The 22,298-nt window shown below is 37.3% G+C and overlaps 1 protein-coding gene across 4 annotated transcripts in view; it reads right to left on the bottom strand.

The window, feature by feature from the left end:
* Positions 1 to 22,298, bottom strand: part of Snca (synuclein alpha) — a 100,933-nt gene that overhangs the window by 18,903 nt on the left and 59,732 nt on the right. The window contains exon 5 of one of the 4 annotated variants that reach the window (XM_087656297.1): positions 950 to 2,194. In XM_087656297.1, coding sequence (XP_087512423.1) covers positions 2,051 to 2,194 — 144 coding nt within the window. In that variant the 3' untranslated portion in view covers positions 950 to 2,050. 4 annotated transcript variants of the gene reach the window in all.

The following is a 22,298-nucleotide window of genomic DNA, read 5'->3' on the forward strand; positions in this document are numbered from 1 at the left end:
GCCCTCTTGCTCTTTTTCAAACTCATGGAACCTTTTCCATTCATTGCTTTTACATGTATATATACACATGTATGCACACACACACACACACACACACACACACACACACATATATATATATATATATATATATGTATACATATTTATAATGTTACTTATGTGTGCATTTTCAGAGACAGGTAGTGGTGTTCTATAGCCAGTTGTGCTCTTCCTTAGGGAAGGCTATTTTTCTCACAATGAGAATTAGCTGCCTATAGTTATTTGTATAGGGTTGAGATCTCATGGGCTCTTTTCCTTTCAGTTTACCATGTCATTGTTCTTGTTCAGTTCATGTTTAGGCAGTCACATTGGTGGGACTTTATGGGTACAGTTTCTGACATTACTAGGAGGCACCATTTCCCAGCATTACCAGACAATGAGTTATATGTACAATGTTGAAATATCCAGCATCTTAACAATTAAAGAGGCTGTAAGTAGAGGACTTATGTTGACACACATCTGAAGATTTATTCCTTGACAGACACACACTAGGAATTTCATGTCAGTCTTAGTAGGTGTGCTGAAGGATTAGACTTATTCTGCAGATGGTTAACCTAGAGCTCTCAATGGCAGAGGACAACAAGCTATGTCTAGGAAGTGTGTCTTTGTTCTGAGCTACCAGGTCTCATGGCTTCTCAAAGCACACTCATGTGTGGCTGCATGTTTAGGGGACAGCACGTCAGGATGGCTGAGAGCACTTACCAATCTATACCTCGTGGTCTGAAATCCCAAGAAGATGAGAGAATCCCTTCACTTTTAAAAATAATAGAAAGTGGCACTGAATTCATTTAGTCTGCATCATGCACATTCCAATACTACAGGAAAAGTATAATAGACATGTGGGAACTTTATAATTGATTTGTATACACACACACACACACACACACACACACACACGTACACACACACATGAAAAATACTTTTGTTTAATTTGACATCTTACTCTCAAATCTAATGTGTCTTCTCAGAAATGAATACATCTTCTTACAAACTTCTATCAAATATTTAGAAGAAAGAAAGCAGATAACACAATGAATCCTTACAATATTGTCACTCTCAGATTGCATCTCTAGAGACTGGCACTTCTCCCACAGTGCTAATCAACAGGCAGCTTTGTACATTAGATACAGTTAAGCTGTAGTTATACAAGGGATACATTTAGGTCACACTTGAGTTAGGCATGCTTTCCTAGAGGTGATTCTGGGGCCCTGGATGATTCTTCATTTTTGTCATTTGTCAGTGTGCAGTTTAGAACTCGAGAACCAAAGCATGACATCCATTTTGTTTTTTCTATTTATGAATATGTGTGCAGGTACATATGGGATGGGGTGGGGATGCAGGCCACAGTAAATCTTGAGTGTCATTTTTCAGGATCTGTCCAATTTGTTTCTTGAACCAGGGTCTCTGTTTAGTCTGGGTATGGGTAGACTGTCCAGGAGCAGCAGCAATCTACCTGTCTTTGCCTCCCCATTGCCATCATACTCGGGCTCAAATTAAGGAATTTGCATTGTGAATGGCAAGAACTTCACTGACTTAGATATTTCCCCAGCTTGATATTAGTCCTTAAAGTGTTAGATTTTTAATGCACAGTTTTGATTTTATTAGTAACTATTTGACTAGAGCCCTAGCACGTCAGTTATATAGATAACTGGTAGTATTCTGCAGTGGAAAGCACAGGTTCCACTCCAGGTAATGGTACCCAGCCTCTTCCCACTGGTTAACCCATTTCAGTTCTTATGATGCAGTGCTTCAGTCTTCCCACCCGTTCCATGAAGTGATTAGATAACATCTTTGACATGTGTTGGTTTTGCTTCTGCGCAAGAATCAACACATCCTTTAGCGTTTGAAAAATGTTCCATTTAATGTAACAAGAACAACTGGTAAACTAAGGTGAAGTGGGATGGGATCGTTTCCTCCTCCAGTTTTTATAATCTGTACAATCTAAACGCTTTGAAACATCAGGAAGTATCTTAGTCTCTCTTTACAGGCTCCGTAAGTACGGTAATGTCTTCTAAGTAGGTAAGAAAGGATCCATAACCACACATGCCAGGGAAAGCTGTTTTCTGGGTCTCCAGCTGTGCTCTCTGTAACGACTCTTGACTCGAAGAGCAATGAGTCTGGGCGGATGGTTTGTGCACTCTCCCATGGGATAGCCCTGTAGGTCGATTTCAGAAATTGCACTGTCTTATTTATTTTTGTATTTGAACACACTATGCCCTTTGAAAATTGCAGATTAAACATGTCACTTGCTCAAAGAATCTTTTTTTCTGAAAATACAGGTACACGAAAAGAAACAAGAATAAACAGATGACTATCTTGTCAAATGGCCTCAGGAGCACATAAGCCACATTCTACAGCCGTAATTGAGTCTAGCCACAGGCAAGCCCTGGGGAGGCAAAGCTTTCATAGGCAGCATCTTTTTGTTCTGTTCCAAAGACAAAGGACCTCCCCAGATAGTACCTTTCCTAGGTCCCCACTCCTCTCTACACATAGACCCAAAGAGATCAATTATACTTGTTCCAGGAAGAAACACAGAAAATAGCATCCGTATTGCAGTATTCCTTTGTGAATAAGTCTGAAACTTGTGGAGAGGAAGAGAACTGTTTTGAGGGAGGCAGAAATAAAACAAAAACTTTGACCTTGCTACTTAAAGACAAGTGTTACTTAGAGTCAAAGGAAAAGATAAGATATTGAGTGTGGATTGTAACTGCATCCTTGGTCTTCTGAGATTACATCAAATGGATAAAGTGTCTAAAGTCTAGTGTGCTTGAACGACTCAGTGAGGAGATCAGTAGAAGATTGAAAAAGCAGACCTACTGTAAGGCGGCCAGCAGAAGGCAGAATCATAGCCATTTGTGAATAAACTTATGTAATACTGGTGTAAATGGATCTTCTTTTTATACAGTAAAATCTACAGCCTTGTCCTCAACAGTATAAAAAGATTTCTTGCTACTCAAAGAAACTCATGAAAGCAAATGCTTTGAGAATGTGGGAATTCTGAGTCTATTTCAATTGACAAATTTCAAGTTCACTTTTAAATTAAATGGCTAGGTTAATTAGAAGTGATTGATTTCCTCACAGTATTTTCATGGGTTGATATCATTGTACTTGATCACATTCACTCCATTGCCCTCTCTTGATCCTCCTCTCCTTCACACTGATGTCTTCCTTCTTCCTAAATGCTCCACCTCTGTCTTCCTGTCACGGTTAGAGCAATGTATATTTAAATCTAGGAGGAGCAGATCCTAGTTATGAGAGAAAACATGAGATATTTGGTTTCTCTTACCAGTGCTGTATTTCTCTTCCTCCCCTTAGCCCCCTTTTCAAACTTAGACAATGGAACAAGCACAGATACTCAACAACCAGAGAATGAATGAAAATAAGAGAATCCCTACCATACATTTGCTTTTCAATGATGGTTTTGAAGCCATCAATCAACCTGTTACAACCCTTCTAGTCACAAAATTACTTGAAAGCCCTTGGATATACTTTGAAATAATTTCTTCTTCCAGAATTCCAAGAAGGAAAGAAAATGCATATGCTCTAACTTAACAGTGATGCTTCTCTTTAGCAAGTGGAAACCTGTTTTGGCAAACATTCTCAATAAAAGTTAGCATTCATAAACATATGCATGTGTAAATTTATAAGCAAAATAGTAAAAGATCTTTACATCTGTATAATACATACACATGCATTTTGTGACCCAGCTCACCACTATCATCCCAATACTACTGTCTGTGATGGTTTGTATATGCTCAGCCCAGGGGGTAACATGATTAGAAGATATGGCCTTGTTGGACTAGTTGTGTCACTGTGGGTGTGGGTTATAAGACTCTCATCCTAGCTGCCTGGAAGCCAGTATTCTGCTAGCAGCCTTCAGATGAAGATGTATAATTTTTCGCTCCTCCTGTACCATGCTTGGCTGGCTGCTGCTGTGTTCCTGCCTTAATGATAATGGACTGAAACTCTGAACCTGTAAGTCCGTCTCAATTAAATGTTGTCCTTGTGAGAGCTGACATGGTCATGGTATCTGTTCACAGCAGTAAAACGCTAAGTAAGACACCGTCCAGGTTTGCTTCTGGATCATGTTTAGCTATAAGTAAAATATGTCTTAAGTTGGACCATAATAATTGTCTTCATAAAATATTAACAAGTCTATGCACAAGATCAAATTTTTCTTCTTACTATAACTGAACTAATCCATCAACCCTCAGTCTGCATCTCTTCTCTCCCTTACTCTGTCCTCGTCCTATGCCCACTTTCATGCAGTTAAGACAGAAGATTCTCAAATCTTTTAAAACTTCATACAGGATTTTTTTCTGCTTTGGATATGTCAATCCTACAATCTAATGGGACTATTTCTACTATTGTGATATGACTTGACTCTTTTCTTGTTTGATTCACATTGAAATGTAAGTTTTATATGAAATGAGCTGTCTTACACTCATATTTCATATGCTGTAATTTTATGATAATTTTAAAAATATGTGTGTGCGTGCATTCACAAATTCACAAAGGATGTACGTAGCTATGGGAGAGATTAAGGAAACAGTGCTAATTTCCAGCCTCGCATGAAGTATTGCACTACTATTCACAGAGGACACTCCAACCGGAATATTCCAGACAGAAGAAACTAGGTCATTAGCAAGGGGAACAGACTTGCATGGTTCCTTCCTGAATAACTCACAGGTAGCTGATTTCAAAAAAGTCAGCCAGGCAGATCAAAGCAAACTTATTCATTCTCAAGTGTATGAGATAACCTTACAGATGCTAATAAATCACCAGTGGTCCAGGAGGGAGGCTTAGGGCTCACAGATAGCATTTACAATGGAAGGAAATCAGGTTCAGTCTCAAGCTACCTGGTCTGAAGAAGTTCAGGGTAAGTAATGGAGCTGTGGGATGGAAAGAGTCAATGATTAACAGTTACCGATCCATCTCTATACCAACACTGTCTAAGACTATGAAAAGCCACAAACCAGCTTTAGTGCCTCATCAGGCAGCCACTCACTGGTCACTCCTCTCCTCCTCCTCGATACTCAACAGCTGTCAAACAGACAAGAAGTGAAGATGTGCATTCTTCTATCAACTAGTTTCTAACTAGTGAAACTCTATCAACATGGATTTCATCTGTCTCTAACCAATTTTCTTCTAGCACACAAATGTTATCATCACTGTCTTTAACCTGATGATGGAGTCCACGTAAGCATTCATTTAACTTTCAACAATGAAAAGCCTGCAACCAATGTGACAGTAGGGATGGGCTCTCATCTCTCTGTGTATTTCATGACACTATCAATGCACGGATTCCAGGGTTGTAGTTTTTCTTGAAATGTCAGTTAGCTTGAACAAGTTTATATCTTCATTGACCTGCTCTAAGTAAAATAGGAAGTATCTGATAGGCAGTGGCTATGGCTGACTACATAGCCAGCCACTAGATGTCTCCTTTAACGTCAAATGAATTATGTTTGTAGAAAACAAACGCGGCATAACTATTCATTTTAAAAACACACTTGCTGTCACATCATCAGTCGGTAATAAGTTTATATAAAGCTGAGTAGCTGTTAGAAACAAAGTTTGTACTTAATTGAGATGTTGAATTGCTTTTATAATCTCAGGGATTGTTATTTTTTAATCTAAAAACAAATTTAGACAATCAATTAGATTTTAAATCCTGCTTAATAGGTTTCACAATAAACAGCAAATCTGTGTATGCTTTAAAAATGTGATTGATATCCTCTACAGGCATGAATGCTCACATGTACTCATTTTGTTAAAGATAATTATGACACAATTTAGACAAAAATAAAGACAGCTTCTAATCATGGATAATGGTTTAATGGGAACTTTTAATCACTGACATAATCTAAACACAAAGATCTTTAAGACTTCATCAAGTGTTAACAGTTTTTGTTCATCTACTCATAAGGAAGGTAATGAGATTCAATGAAAGAGGCATCATATGTGAACAGCTCCATTTTGAAACTCCAATTAAGCCATTTGAGTGGTTTATTTATGGCCCCAAGTCTGAGTCCGGCAGGTTTGTGTATCCTCCTATGTGGCCATATTGTGAAACAGTAGGGGGTTCGAAAAAGTAAGGCTCAGACATTCAGTCAGGCTTCCAGAGCAGTGAAGAAAGCTTCAGTTTGCAGTTATGGTGAATTTCAAAAATAGTAACACTGTTTTCAAGTCTATGTTGGTCCAAAGAGCAAAAATATACAACAGCACAAGAGAGTAATTAGAACTTGACTCCTACTTTCAGACATAATTATTATGATAAAGATAAAATATCAGGACACATTTTTTAAGGTTGAAAATAGATTCTTTTCTCACATAATCTATCCTAATTACATTTTCTCCTTCCTCTACTTCTGCTATCGAGATCAACTTTTTATCTCTCATTGGAAAACAGGCTTCTAAGAGAAAATAATAAAGTATAACAAAGTAAAATATAATAGGATAAAACAAAAACGATCACATCAAAGTTGAACAATACAAACCACCAGAAAGAAAAGAGCCCAGGAGAAGGCACAAGACCCACACCTTCCCGCACTCTGAAGAAATATAAAAGCACTAAACTGGAAGCTGTAATGTGTATGTAGAAGACAGAGGGCTGCCCGTGTTGGCCCTGTGCTTGCTTATTCTGGCTCATATGTGCCTTGTTTTTTTTTTTTTATTCAAATCGCCATGTTGTCCGAGTGTCCTCCAATTCCTCATATTCTTTCTGCTTTTCATTCCATGGGGTTACCTGAGCTCTGAGAGGAGGAGTTCAATAGAGACATTGGATTTGAGCTGAGTATTCATGATACACTTCTTAATATATTTTCATTTAATTTATCTCATTAAATTAAAAATATTTAACATACAGAACTGTGGGTTTCAAGTCAATGAGTGCCAAATTATCACAAACTCATATTTACAGACCAATACATACATAGTATACTTTATTTTATATATATATGTGTGTGTGTGTATACATATATATATATATATATATATATATATATATATATATATATATATATATATATGGCATAGGATGGTGATTAGAAAGGCATGTTAAAACATATCCTTAATTAGAAAAAACAAGGAAATAGAAATATTTAATAACTCTCAGCTTCTGAGTGGACTTGATCAACACACTTACAAAAGTTTACTACTTTTATGCACCATCTTTCTCTACCATTAGCCTGGATTTCCTGCTGATTCTAAAGTCAGCCCAGCTTCTACTTCAGCTGCCTTTTCAGTCACACTCCAGAAACGTGGGCTGAAGGTTCCTATCAAGAAATCTTAAAAGCTGTGCTGGTACAGATGTTGTAAAGGGAGTTTCCAGTGGCTGCTGCTCAGGCCATCATCAGAACCCCCATCAGGAAAGGAAAGGTCAGGTTAGTGCTTAGCACAAGCTCAAAACAGTCCTTTGAGTACCACAAAGCCTGGCTCCTTTGTTGATCCTAAAGAATTACAGAAACTCAGTTTAGAAGAGGGTGTCTCTGCTATCTACAGTTCACAGATGATAGTCAAGAAAACTCCAAATGTAAGGGGAGATGTGACATGGATGTAGCAAAGACCAGGACCAAGAAAGCCAAAGTCTTGGATTCACCAGGATGATGAAAAAGCAGCATTCAAGCCAGTGGCCTCACTTCCTTATAATGCCCTTATGTCTCATCTCATGACATATCTGCCAGAGAATTCATATTTCCACTTAGCTCTCCTCTCTGCACAGCTTTTTCCTATCTTTACAGTCTAGTAGGTCAAGTAGGCAACTGACACTGGTCCCTCTCTACTCTGGACCTGTTATTGATGTGCATTCTTTCTCTCCCTCTCTTATTTTTCTTCTCCTCCTGCTTGTCCTCCTCGTCCCTCTCATCTTCATTCCCTTTTTGACTTTCTTTTTCTTGTTTTCCTTTTTTCTATACCTTTCCCACTAATTATTAAGATCAGAGGCTGACCTGTTTTATGGTATTTGAGTACATATTTTTACCTACTCTTTTTAGTGAACTAGCTGGAACCTCCACACATACATGGCACTTCTCCCCTTTGCATCAATTATTCCCACACATATGTCCTCCCCCTCTAATTCTACCTAATAACCTAATACTTGTCACTGGTTTCCCATCATTTCTGAACTCCTTTTTCCTTTCCAACCATAACCATACTAATTGAGCAATGCCTCTGAAGTCACTTTACCCCTTAAACTAAATGGTAAACAAGTGTCTGGTTTTAGCCACCCCTTTCTTTAATATCAGAGTGGGTTCGCTGTTGCATAAAGACTTTCCATAGAGAGTACACAATGGCCAACTGGATATAGAACCTGGTACTTGAAATACCAGTCTGACAGACAAAGGAATCATCAAACTGTGCTACAACCTAGTGTCCTCTGAAAACAACAAGCACAGAAGGAAACAATGCAACCTCAATTAATTAAAACAAAGAATCTTAACCATTGTTTAAGCTATAGATTGATACGAAAAGTCCGTAAAAACCTACTTACATGGCATTTAGCTTGTATTACGTACTATAAATCTAGAGATGGATTTAAGTATGTAGGAAGGTGCACATTGAAAGCATGTTGAAAGATGGCCTTTGAGATTGATATACTTCTTGTTTCTCTAGAGATTAAATGATACTTTAATTAGCATGAAGATTGATGAAATTAAATGTTTTAATATAAATGTATAAATATTAGATGTTTAAATGTAATTGTTTGAAAGATAAATGTTAAGGAGGTTATATAACAAGCTACGACTTAATATTACTAGTTATCTAGATTTATGAAAATAATATATTAAAAGTTCTGAATGACACTAAACGTGTTTATAAATGAAATATAACTGTTTTCTCTTCAAATATGCTTTTATTTTGACATTCAACAATTGACAAAGCAAAAATCAGGTGGGATAAGTTGAAATTACAATTAAGTAAATTAGTCTGTGATAGCCAAATTCCCATAATTAGAGATAGATACATCAAGCATGATTGGATGTACACAGTCTCTAGTGTGCTGACAACACTTGCTGCTGTTGTCTCTAGAGTTAATCCCTCTCAAACTAGTGAATTTGCCCTAACAAACAATGCTAGGCATTCCTCAAGTATCTTTTCTGGATTCTTGTTCAAAAGTGGCTAGAGCTATGAATCTGTGTATACAATAAAGATAGGAAGTAGTCAGACTAGTAGTCAGACTTCTCTAGTGTCTTCCCTTATTACTCTCTTTATACATATTTATAGAGATATCTTTATATAAAGACAAATTTGATAGTTAATATATTCACTACTTTATGTGTATAATAATGAGAAGTTGGTCTAGTAATATGAGCATTGAGCAGAGTAATGGCAGTACATTTTCCCCTGGGGGCTATGTCTATTGAGGTATGGGAATTTTGACCCAGTAATGGTGGCCTGTATGACTTTCATCTTGTGGAGCAGGCCTAAGTTAAATCCAACCAGAAAGTGGTTGATTACTATTATGACATCCATGCCACTACTACACCAAGGGTCATGTCTTATCAAGCTGGGCATGGTTGTACTTCCTAGACCTCAAAATTGGTTAATACTGGTGACTGTCTTTCACCTCTGGTAATATTATCAAGCACTATGAATACAAAGTAGTAGAGAAGATGTTTCCAAGTGAATTCCATCTTGATTTCTTCATGTTCTATAACTCAAGAATGTGATTACTCCAGCAATAGGGTCACAATATCAGGTTCAAGACGATAAACAATAGTACTAGTAATAACCTGTAATGTTTGTTGATTTCCCCAACAATTCTAAAAGATAATAAGTCATTCCTCACACTGGGCTTCTATTTGTTACCATGTAGAGTCTAATAGAGTCATTATTTCCCTGCTATAGGTAACTATATTTACACCCTTTCTATATAGTGTATGCATATTTTAGAAACATTCCACAATAGTTGGCATCCATATGACATTTTTATTTTTGAAATTTTAACTAAATTTTTCCATTCACTTTCTATATGGTTATTATTCAAAAGGTCTTCAATAGTAGTTATTCCTTTCTATATTCCTTCTTCTGCCCCACTCTCCCATTTTCCCCTTCCATTTAATTCTTCCTGTCTCATAATTTCCACGTAACTATTACTACCACTGTGCTGTTCCTCCCTTCCCTTGAAATCTTCCTCATGTCCTCTCATAATTTCCTGACCCTTATGGATAGTCCATGTGAAATACATATTTCTATAGCTCTAAACCAGCATGTATAAATGAGAAAAAAACAGGATTTTCTTTTCTGGGTCTAGGTTATCAGAGAAAAGTGTTTTGGTTGTTTTGTTTTCTTTTGTGTTTTTTTTTTTTAGTTTTTTTTGCATCTTTTTCAATAGATGACAATTAACATGGAGATCTACAACTAGTCAAAGTAGAAAGAACAAAAGATTGAATAATGTCCAACTGTAAATTGGTCATCCTTATCAAATCAACCCACCCCAAGGGTCAGTGATAGTAAAGAAAGAGAGGACAGAAAGATTCTAAGAGCCAGACACTGTTTTCAAGGGAAACAGTGTTTTCTCTACATAACCGAGCAGCTGCATAAATGAACTAACAATAGTCCTCAAATTATGGACCAAACCTGTATAAGGTCAAGCCAAAAATAAAAAATCCCTGCATGAGGGGAATGTGTGCAGGAGGTCCCAATACTGGCCAAGGAGCTATTGTCAAGTGTTAGCTGTAGGGAGAGTGGGAATGGATTTTCTTTAAGAGTGCTTCTCCTGGTAACTAGACCATACACCAAGAATAACTAAACATCACAGATTGTATTTGATAGATGTGTGTGTGTGTGTGTGTGTGTGTGTGTGTGATAAAGGAGACACAGAGATGGGTAGAGAAGTTGAAGTTGGCGAACATGATCAAAATGAATTGCACGAAATTCTCAATGAAGTAATAGAAAAGTTGGAAAGTATTTTTGATAGAATTTAAAATTTTAAACTACAGATCCTTATTTAAGAGATGGTATGACAGTTTATAAGAATTCTATGACTATAAGAAGTGTATTCACAATATAAAATATCTGGAATGAATAATGTCAACATTACATAACACAAAAGTGTTCTGAGATATAGAAACTGTTCCGAGTCACTTTTTAATTGTATTTTACCCACACTTGACACATTTAGGTTGATATAGCCTTTAAACAAATGTCTTCAGGGAGACCGTGAATCCTGACATATGATGTGTTGGAGATAGCTGTATAAGAAAACTAATGAATAAGCATGTTTATAGGTAGAGTGGGAGATGTCCACTTAAGTCTCCCAGGCGATGTCATGATTGTAATGCTAAACAGTTGCATTAAAAAAAAAACAGTGTGTTGGCTCCATCATCACTGTTCTAAAACAAGAAGTAAAGAAAAATATTGGAAATTTATAAACTACAATAAAATATTATAAAACTGTGAGTTTTCTAATACATTAGTAGGAACAAATATTATTTACAATGTGCAGAGAAATGTAAATTCCACACTATGTCTAGGGGACAATGTTTGGGGGATTTCTTGTGATATTAATCATCAATCAAAGTCTATCATTTTATTGGCTGTTTTCAAAGGAGATATGTGTGTGTGGGTAATGGGGAGACAGGAAAAATTAGGTTGTGTGCCATTTCCTGATGCAAAAGCAAACATTTATGAAGTCATCCATGAGGCGATGGTTTCCTAATAACTAAGCATTCACAGAAATCTTCAGGGACTCGTGTTCTCTGGAGTGTGACAGAAAAGTCATCTGAAAGGCAGCAAGCCCATTTGCAAAGATCACATGCAGCAAATGGCCCTGGCATTGTTGCTACCGCTCAGTGACAGGTTTATTTTCAATCTGATTAGCATCTGAGGATGAAAAATGATTCTATCCTAAACCTGTCCTGCAATTTTTCTATGTAAGCCCTGTTATCAGGAGTCTTTGCCTATAGTTAAGAATGACCCTTCAAACATTGCAAAGGAGATACTGAGACCTATGTCTGCAAAACCATAGTCATCACCTTTGTTCATGTTGTCCTTTGACCATGATTGGGGAACTATATGCGAGAACAAAAGTTTATGTCACTGCCTAAATCCAGAGTGGGTTAGGCATCATTGGTCAAGATGGGTTACAGCTTTGGTGGAAAAATAGGTTATACTGACATTTAAAATCCACAGTTCTTACTCATTGCCTTCCTTTCATCCATCTGTATGACATCCAGGCATTTTCTGACAGAGACAATGAAAAACTCCCTGTTAAACACCACCAGGGGATACAGGCATTTGCTGAGCTGCAACAGCATAATCGCAACAAAGTAGGCAACATTGTCTGCCTTACTTGCTTGCTTGTCCTTCCAATTTGACTTGTCATTCCTTTATGGGAGTAAAAAGATCAAGTTCATATTATCACAGAAAGGACCATGGGAATTGTACATTCACATGCTGCCAGACTTGTGACTGCCGTGATTCTTCACAGCAACACTTTCATTTAAAATTGCTTCCATTTGTGACACTGCCTTCTTTTCTTACAAGATACTTTGGCACGTGCATATTATCAACATCTACATTATTCAGTGTTCTACACACTTCCTATAGTTATAGCATTAGTTGTTCAGTTTTAGTCTGATTATATTGGTTGTCATTAAAGGAACATCCATAAAGCTTCTACCACCATTAAGCAGGAAACAATTAAGAGATGTCATTTTTCTCTGACCATAAAAGACACTGATTTGCCATGGTGCATGAGTTTTTACTATTAACAGTGATCTATGCTGGCTGCAGTCCTGCAGTGACTGTTAGAAGTAAAGAGAGAATGGACAGGCCTGCTGGCTGGTTGGCAGGCTATTCTTCCCCCATCCCTTCCTCAAAGCTATGGTGGTGCTAGTTAGGTGAAGCTAGTTCCTCTCCTGTGGTGCAGTCAAATGAGTCATACGAATAGGGCACTGGATTGTGGACTGGACAGTAGTACCATGGGCAGTGGACAATAAGCAGAATGCAGTCGTACAGAGGACTTAGGGAAACTTCTAAGACAGTGTCTATTAGTTAGTAACAGGGCCAGTGAAACCTGTAATTACAGGTCTGTTTTATTTGACAGCACTCATTCAAAAGAGCTCATCCCAGAGCGATAATAGTGTACAAAACATCTACCAGGCTTTAGTTGTCACCTAACATCAGCTTTAATTTCTATTTCAACATTTCCACAAGAACGCAATGCAAATGCCATTCATATTTTGGGCATTTGTTGCAGTATCCTTTTCTTTTTATTTTTCCATTTAGATAAATGTACTCTATGAATGAGGAATTGTGGGCGATTCCAGAGCTAAGGACATCACTAACGAAAATGGAGGTTATTAGGCTGCTTAGCAGCGCTGGACACAGAGGGTCAGGAGATGCAAAGAAATGAGAGTTTCTCATCCCAATGCCAAGATTGTAATTTTCTACAGAGGACTGCTGGATGTCTTGCCAAACAATAATCATTCCTGTTGAGCTTTTAACTCTATATTTCCTCAGATATTTTCTCATAATTGTATTTACAGGATGAGCCTACATAATAAAATACCTGCCTAGGATGAGTACTTTGTCTCCTCAACATTTGCTCAATGAGTGAGGAGGCCACTGCTTATGAGAAATTATACTATTGAACTTACAGAATGGATTTTAGAAGTGGTAAACAGTGACTGAGTGACTAGGGTTAGCACACTGCCAAATTCCCTACAATTTATTGAAGGAAGGTGGTATTGGACAGATATACTTTACATAAAAATTATCTATAATCTCTCTACAGCGTGGACTTTCTTGTTAACTTTAAAAATATAAAGTCTGTGCCATTACAAGCTATAAAACTTTCTGAACTTTGTAGCTATACTTTCTATAAGCACGGGTGCACCCATATAAAGTCTTAACAAAATTTACTGTAATGTAAATTGTATGATTTTTCCTCTAAGAAATCTATGTGAGAACAGTTATGCTTATAAATACCAGTAGCCCTGGACAGATTAATATGTCTTTCAATAAAGCTGGTACATACCAAAGACATTCAACTTTGAAAGCCTCACTATGTAAAGTCAAATTACATTCAATTTTATCACTTTCAGTGAGAGAGAGAGAGAGAGAGAGAGAGAGAGAGAGAGAGAAGGAGGGAGAGGGAGAGGAAGAGAGAGAGAGAGTGAGAGAGAGAGAGAGAGAGTGAGAGAGAGAGAGAGAGAGAAGGAGGGAGAGGGAGAGGAAGAGAGTGAGAGAGAGAGAGAGAGAGAGAGAGAGAGAGAGAGGGAGGGAGAGAGAGAGAACCAATGCTATGATGGCGGGATTGAATCGCTTGCACAGCAATTACTGTAAGGGCTGTAGTGAATCCATGCTAGACGTCTTAATCCTAGTTAAGGAATGCTTCTACAAGCATTCCTATGCAGATTTATCTTCAATGTGAGCCTCTTCGAGAGGAGAAAGGAAAACAGAAAGAAATAAATGTTTCATTTCTCTCTGATCCGGAGAGAAGTAGTTCACTGATACTTAAGGCCTGTAAATTCACATAAAATGTGAACGTTCTAGCTGGTTAGTTACAGTGACAATAAATCTGCACACCATTTTCGGGTCTGTGGAACGCCGTAATAATAGTTGTTATCCTAAGGTCTTTCCTGAAGTTGTGGTGAGCTTGTGTGCACTAACTGAAAGCTTTATCACACACTAACAGTTCAGGACCTCTCCCTCCAGAGAGCTGCAGCTCATCTTCAGCAGGCCTTGTCTCTGGTCAGCTGTCACAACCATAAAACATTACGTTTAAATGGCAATTGTACATTCATGCTGCAAATTTAAACTGTGAGTTTGGTAATTAAAAGATAATTTGAAAGTAAGGTGACTTTGTTTTAGGACGAAAAAAGGGGCTATAAGTCTTAATCCAAATCTTCTCACTTGCAGTTTGACAAAAACAGGCCCAAAAATATGAACAGTCTTCAAGTAGCTGGGAATGTGGGGATGGCAGTGCACATCTTTAATCTCAGTATTCTGGAGGCAGAGGCAGGAAGATCTTTGTGAGATTGAGGTCAGCCTGGTCTACATAGGAGTTATAAGATAGATAGAAGTACATTGAGAAACACTGCTTCAACAACAACAACAACAAGAAGCAAACAAAGAAACAAAAAGCAAAAAACGGAAATTGCTTTAAAAATGAAAATACTATAGAATTTATATTTGCAAATAAAGGGAAGAAAGAAGCCACTAGGCTTGTGGAAACTGATAGAGGGAAAAACAATTCAAAAGGTTTTTAGCTATGGCTTTCTGTGATGAATGCTAAGAGCTACACTTATATATGGGTCTAAGAATAACGATCTAGCCTGCCACTGGAAGTTACACTGAGAATTTAATTCTTTGAGAGTTTCATACAGCGTCTTTGGTCTTGTGCTCATATGTACTCATGCTCCCCTCTCCCTATCCCTTGCACATTTTTTAGGAGGGCCCCATATGTTGACAAACTGCCAGGTCATCTGGTCTCACTGTCTTTCTACCCCTTCTTCAAGAATATTTTCTGAGCCTTAGGTATATGTGTTCTTTGTAAATGTATTGAAAGCGATAAGCAAACAAGGGTCTGTTGCATCCTGGCCAGTTATGGATTTCTATACTGGTCTTCTAGTTGGCCTAAGTCCTATTAAATATGGGGAAATTCATGCTTGGTTACTGTAGCTCAGCCAACTACTTGAAGCAGGTGAGTCAATAGACTCTAGAAGAGAAGTTCTACTGCCACATTTCTAAGCAATATTATTCCTAGCTGTGTTCTAAATAGTTATCCCAACACCCACAGGGAAGTGTCATTCTCACCACTCATAAGGAAAAATAAGCTTTATTTTGCAGCAGCAGACGGAGAGCATCACAGAAAGGTACACTGAATGCCGTTTGAACTATTCTACCCTCTTTAAGTTTCCAAAAGACCAGTGGTTTCATTCTTCCCTTTATTTGCAAATAAAAATTCTGCAGTCATTCCAAATATGCCAAAAATTATGTCATTCTGTAGTCAGTTCTTTCCAGGTTATCCTCTCTGATCCATATTTTACACACACACACACACGCGCGCGCACACACACACACACACACACACACACACACACACACAAACGATATATATATCAGAACTCTAAAATCCAATTTAAGTCATGTGTTTTCTCTTCATGATATCATTGAATTGAATTGTTATAGGGTAGGCACTATGTTAAACACTTTACTTAAATCTGAGGAAGTAGGGGTCATTTTGATTCCTATCACACATGTACAAAAGCTAAGGAACACAAAAATCAAGATAACGCTGATCAAGACCTCACAGCAGGCAAACAGTCTATCTGGTGGGAAGGTTCTTGTCAACATCTACAATCAGGCATTTGGTGTAATGGCCATGAACCAACTTATTGCAGAAATTACACACAAACTCTTCAAGTTTCATGTTTGCCTCCCATGTGCTAGTGATAATAAATTTTACTTGCATTGGAAGCCAAGTGCTGAAAAAGTAGCAGCAGAAGAAAATGAAATTAGACCACAGAAAACCTGAATGTGTTAATAATATGCTTTACATTGCTTTGTAGGTTTTGAAGAAGTATGTAAGGATTGTAGTTGGAAATGTGTGGTAGTATAATATGGAGAGATCTAAGGAATGTTGAACTACGTTAATGTAAGCAAGCTTAGGCTACATATATGTGAAATTGGTAAAGTATGGTTGGCAATAAATGTGGAGGGCAAGATGGCACCCATTTTGACTAACATTGTAGAGTTGGAAGAGAGACTTGCATGTGGCCCTGCTCTTGTGGCGACGGTTGGCCTGGACAGTTCCTTTCAGAGGCAACTCCCTTCAGCGATAAACTCTCAGTCTCATAGGTATCAACTAGAGAACATGGAAAGGGGAAAATGAGAAGCCGGAGTCTGCTAGGCTGTGACTAAGAGGTAGAGAAGATTTTGGTCCCTATGTCGGTACATATCTTAGTCATTGATAGGTTTACTTTAAATAATATTATAGTCTGTCTTTAGTTAATATATTAAATCCTTTACAATTTTGTATTTAAACGATACAGAAAATGGTCAAAATAGCATTTAATTAGTTATGTTTCCAAGTAAAACTCCTCACCATGAAGTAGAATTTGAATAGGCAAATGTTTATCAAACACAGATGACAAAGAGCATGATTAGAGATGATCAGGATCTTAGAAGACAGAAACATCTTACATGTAGGGACATATAGCTAAAAGCTATGGAATTAAATGTATTCTAAATGGGGTACATTTGCAAAGTGGTTCTTAACTAGCAACAATAAAATAGTTGTCATAAATTTTTACCTTTACCACCTCAGGATAAAGGCTCATTTAAAACTGCATCTTCCTTAGCACATCTTACAAAAACCCAAAAGCCTTGCTTCATGGAAGTAAAGTTATTCAGGGAATACTCTGGAGTCCCATAAGCTCTGTTCAACTAGGTCAAGGCAAAAGAGCAAGTCAAAAACAAAATGAAATCAAAATGTTCCAAACAAATATGGGTTCAACAAAGTATTTTTAGTATAAAAATTGGGGAAGCATGTGCTTGTACAAGACATAAAGGGTCTAAGAATACAGATGGGAACCTTCCTGGAAAACACATCTAAAACAGGTTTTGAAGGCAAACAAAGCCTGTTTATTAAAAGACAGTGGTTTTATTACAGCTCAAAAGGAAATAACCAAAGGAAGGCAATCTGTACCTCTTGACAGCTGTCCAGAACAGGAAAATAGGGAAGAAAGGGAGAAACATTACATAAACTGTAGGAAGCACACTTAGAAAAGGCAGAAGAATGAGAAAGTTATGCTCCTCTGACTAATTTAGAAAATGTGGTCTCATTATGACATAGCATAACTACACTCATAAGACGTCTGTCTCATCAAAAGGATAACTGTCCTGCCTATCTTCTATTCAAGGCTTAAGCTGAGTCTGCCTTACTCTAGAGTGGCCCTTTTGCTAGGTGACTGCAGAGCTCAATTCAATTAATTTATTTGTGCTTCAGATAGCTTTCAGTGTTAGTTATTGCTAGAAAAGGTAATGATTCTGAAGAAATCAAATCTTTTATCCTTCACATGTTTCTAATGTGGGCAAGGAGGGGAACAGAAGAAGACACTGTTGAAAATTTCACGGAATATGAAGAAGGCCATGGAGTATAGAGAATGGCAGAGCAAACACATACCAGGCTCTTGCTGGGTAGATGATGAAGGATAAATGGTCACAGAAATGAGGGCTGTTCAAGTGAAACGCAGTCAACTGCTCAAGGTGAGGATACAATGAACCAATGCAGGTAAAGGGCACCACCAGTGCCCAGCACATACCAAGTGATCACCACTCAGCACTGAGGTTCTGTCAAACCTAGGAATTTATAAGACTATGCTTCTTATAATACATGTTTTAAGACAGTGGATATATTCTTTTCCTAGCTGGTATATCTAGTCTCTTCCAAATGCTATTAAATTAGTTGTATAATATTGCTGACTTTATAGTCAGGAACAAGGTTATGTTTGATTTGATGGCTGAGATAGAGAGAAAATGAACCCAGCAAGCGGGAGACGTGATTGACAGCTCCTAATGGTTCTTCATCTTATCGCATCTTCTCCACAATGCTAATTCTGTTCCTTGGCCATATTCTTATTTAATTCTCAACAAAAAGAAAATATCTTGTGTGGTGATCATAAGTGGTTTGGGAGTTTCAGAAAATGTACTGTGGTAGTCTTCATCTACAGGACATCAAAGCTAGCACGAAGCAAACATAACGATGGTTTTGCAGCTGTGACTGCAGAAATAGTCAGGTCTCCAAGGATAGAAGTGATGCCAGGTTGTGATTTCAGTGTTCCTCATTTTATATTTCTCTAAAAAGCATCAGCCAAAGAAATTCTGTGATTTTTGTAACCAGTGTAATTCCCTGCATTGACACTGAAGTGTGTTCACATTTCCTATGTGAAAATGGTACAGCTCTCACTCCCGAATGTGTTGCTCCCTGGATTCTGTATGAACTACAAAGGCAAGGAAGGATGGACATGCTAATTTACACCTATCTCGTGTCAGGGAAGTAGATGGCCTGGCCAAGGCTGTACTGACAAGCCAAGTGTTTCTTCTGCTGACAGCAGGGTCAAAATGGGCACTTCCTACTTTAATTACTTCCACCATGGAGATGAGAAGCTTGATGCTTGCTGGCTGTACATAACTAAGGTTCTGTTTAACTACTTTTCTAGCAAGATGTAGGATGCTTTTTTATAATTCATTGAACTCAGTGTTGAAGTCTGAGTTTCAGTTATCAATGGATGTGTCATCTTTAAGTGAACCCATTATGTTATTAGACTGTTGATGTTTCTTATTAATATAAAAAAAGTTGAAAATGCAAAAGAAAATGAGTTTTTTCTAGGTAAGAAATGAATTTTCTCCCTCCTTGACTGCTGAGCATTCCCTATATCTGAGCACGCAAGTTGTTTTTGTTATCATGGGTGTTTCCACAGAGTAAAACTCATGTCATTGGCATATGGTAGCTGCTGATAGCTTTACACAATAAATACTGGGTCGTGAGAGTAAGAAACTAAGAAGGCAAACAAATGGTTACTAGCTCTTGTATCTTGTTCCATTGAGAATACATATAATATGGAAATGAGGGAGCAATTGGTTTATGGCTGTGTATCTAATTACAGCAAACATACAGAGGTATGGTTGCGGAAATATGCCTCCACAAAACTGATAAAGATCAAAATGCAAGGTAGATTCAACCCTGTGTAGCTCTATTCTTCCAAAATGTAAAAAATTTGCTCACACAAACTCACTGTTATCTGGCTGCAGTTACTGTTGACTTGGTACAAGCTGCTACCACTAAACCAGAAGCTGAATACTTTCTAACATGCAAACAGTAATATAAGGAGAATAAGAAAAGTTTGTATTAAGTTCCTCTTCCTCCCATGCATTTTACATGGATAGGCTTGAGCTTCATTCATAAACTTCCTAGTTTTTAGAAAATACACAGAAGAAAGAGACACATAGAGACCGTGTCTTTCTAAAGTGACCTACTCTCCATATATTGTACTGGAGGCCAGAATGGCTTCCTAAGCACCGAGGAAGCCAAAGCTTTTATTCTGAAAAGAAGATGGGATGTGTACTATTTTGAAGCTGTCTCTGTTTCCTATTTCTGAATAGAATTCTGGAATCAGGGCACAGCATTTCTGACCTTTGGAATGGAATCATTTTGCAGGGCCAGCCTGATACATGACGCTAAGCCCGATTTGGTGTTTGGCTTTAGAAATGTTTGGCAGTTTCTTCCCTCAGCAACAGGCACCCAGCCAAATCATTTCTAGCCAAATCCCAGAACCCAGTTATGCCTGTACTACTGAAACTATTCCAATCGCTGTCAAGAGAGGCAGAAGAGTGAAATACTGGCACTTCTAGGATAAATAAATCATTCATCAGTATATTCCACCATAAATTAGAGTTGCCAGTGGTTTTTCATGTCCACTATTATTGCTTTGTTTTGAAGCAGCACTTTGAGGAAATGGGGCGTGAGCGTTTTGATTGGAAATATTCAACTTCTGGACTGGTGGCTTATAAAACCCAGTTTTCAGGTTTTCCTTAGGCTGAATCTTTTGTGCTTTACACAAAGTGTGAAGGACTTGAATTTTTTTTCTAAAAAGCAGGAGAAAATTAATCAAATATCTAATGCTATTTTCCCACAACATTCTGTCTGGTATTATTTTTAACATTTTTATAAAGTTTTTGTGTGTGTGTGTGTGTGTGTGTGTGTGTGTGTCCACTTTGTAGACACAATCATAGACGTCCACTTTGTAATATAACGAAGCATTTTCCCATATTTCATGTAATTTATTGAGCAGGAGTCCAATATTTCCCTCTCGTGGCTTAATTATGTAGATTCTAATGAAGTGGCTAAGGAGGATAGTATGTTTTATTGAGGCTTAACGAAAAGACTAGAATAAAAATAGAGAATTTGCAAACAGCACCATAAAAATAATATAGTATGGATATAATGTAGAAGTCATAGTACTTATTTAAATCAATGAGGTATTCTTGCTTAAAAGACAGTTACTTAAAAAGATATTTTATATACAATGTAATATACATCAAATATAATGATATATATCCATAGATTTGAGAATTTATCTACATTTGAATAATTTTAAATTATTATAATAATCATTTCAAAATGTTTTTTCATTAGACTGCAAAGTTTTACCTAGATAAATATAGTTTTCCATAAAAATATTAAATATGTATACTATGTAATATAGTATGATATAATTATAAATATATAATCTATATAATATGCAATAAATATAATACACAATTAGAAAATATAACTGAATAATTACTTATAATATGAAATATATTATCATATTATATGTGACTTACATCATATACATATACAATATATAATATATAATGTATAATGTCATATTATATATTGTTAAATATTTTCATGGAAAACCATATTTGCTTAGTTAAAACTTTGCATTCTAAGGAAACAAGTGTTTTCAAAATGGTTGTTATAATTAATGACTGTATTAAAATTATTAAACTGTAGGTAAATTATTGATTTCATTGAAATAGAGAGTAGAACAGCTGTCACAAGAGGATAGAAAGGGTAAAGAGGGATAGAGGAGGCAGGAAGAAGCTGGATAAACACAGCAGTATACAGATAGAAAGGAAGACTCTGGCATTTCTACTACAGCATAATGTGACCACAGTTTATAACACTTTATTAGCTGTTTTATAGGGATCAAGGGGAATGACATTGGCAGTTTCCTAACAAAAAGAATGAGCAATAGCCAAAGCAATGAAAATTGTAGCCTGTCTTTAAAATAAATGGTGTGTGTGTGAGTATGCATGTGCATGTAAGTGTGTGTGTGTGTGTGTGTGTATGTGTATTCATGTGTGGGGCAGAGGTACATGTGTACATATGAATATGTGGGTATGGGAGGGGAGGAGGAGGTGTGTATAGGCCAGTGCACAGCTTTTAGTGTTGTTCCTTAGATTCTGTTGACAATTTTCTTTCCAACAATATCTCTAGCAGGCTTGAATCATGCCAAGTAGGCTGTGCTGGTTAGCCAAGAAACTCAGAGGCCTTCCTATCATCTTTTCAGAGAGAGAATCATTCACATGTGTCACAACCAGTTGTTTTCAAATATGAGTTCAGGAAAACCGAGTCAAGTCTTTGTGTTTGTGAGGCACCTACAGTGCTGTCTTTCCAGGCTGGAGTCCCTGATCGAATATCACACACCACATATGTGTGTTAAATTATGGAGCAGCACTTTGTAGGGACACACAGTGAGGTT

Source organism: Rattus norvegicus, chromosome 4 (genome assembly GCF_021556685.1).
Source record: "Rattus norvegicus strain SHRSP/BbbUtx chromosome 4, alternate assembly SHRSP_T2T, whole genome shotgun sequence".
In the NCBI taxonomy this organism is placed as follows: Eukaryota; Metazoa; Chordata; class Mammalia; order Rodentia; family Muridae; genus Rattus; species Rattus norvegicus.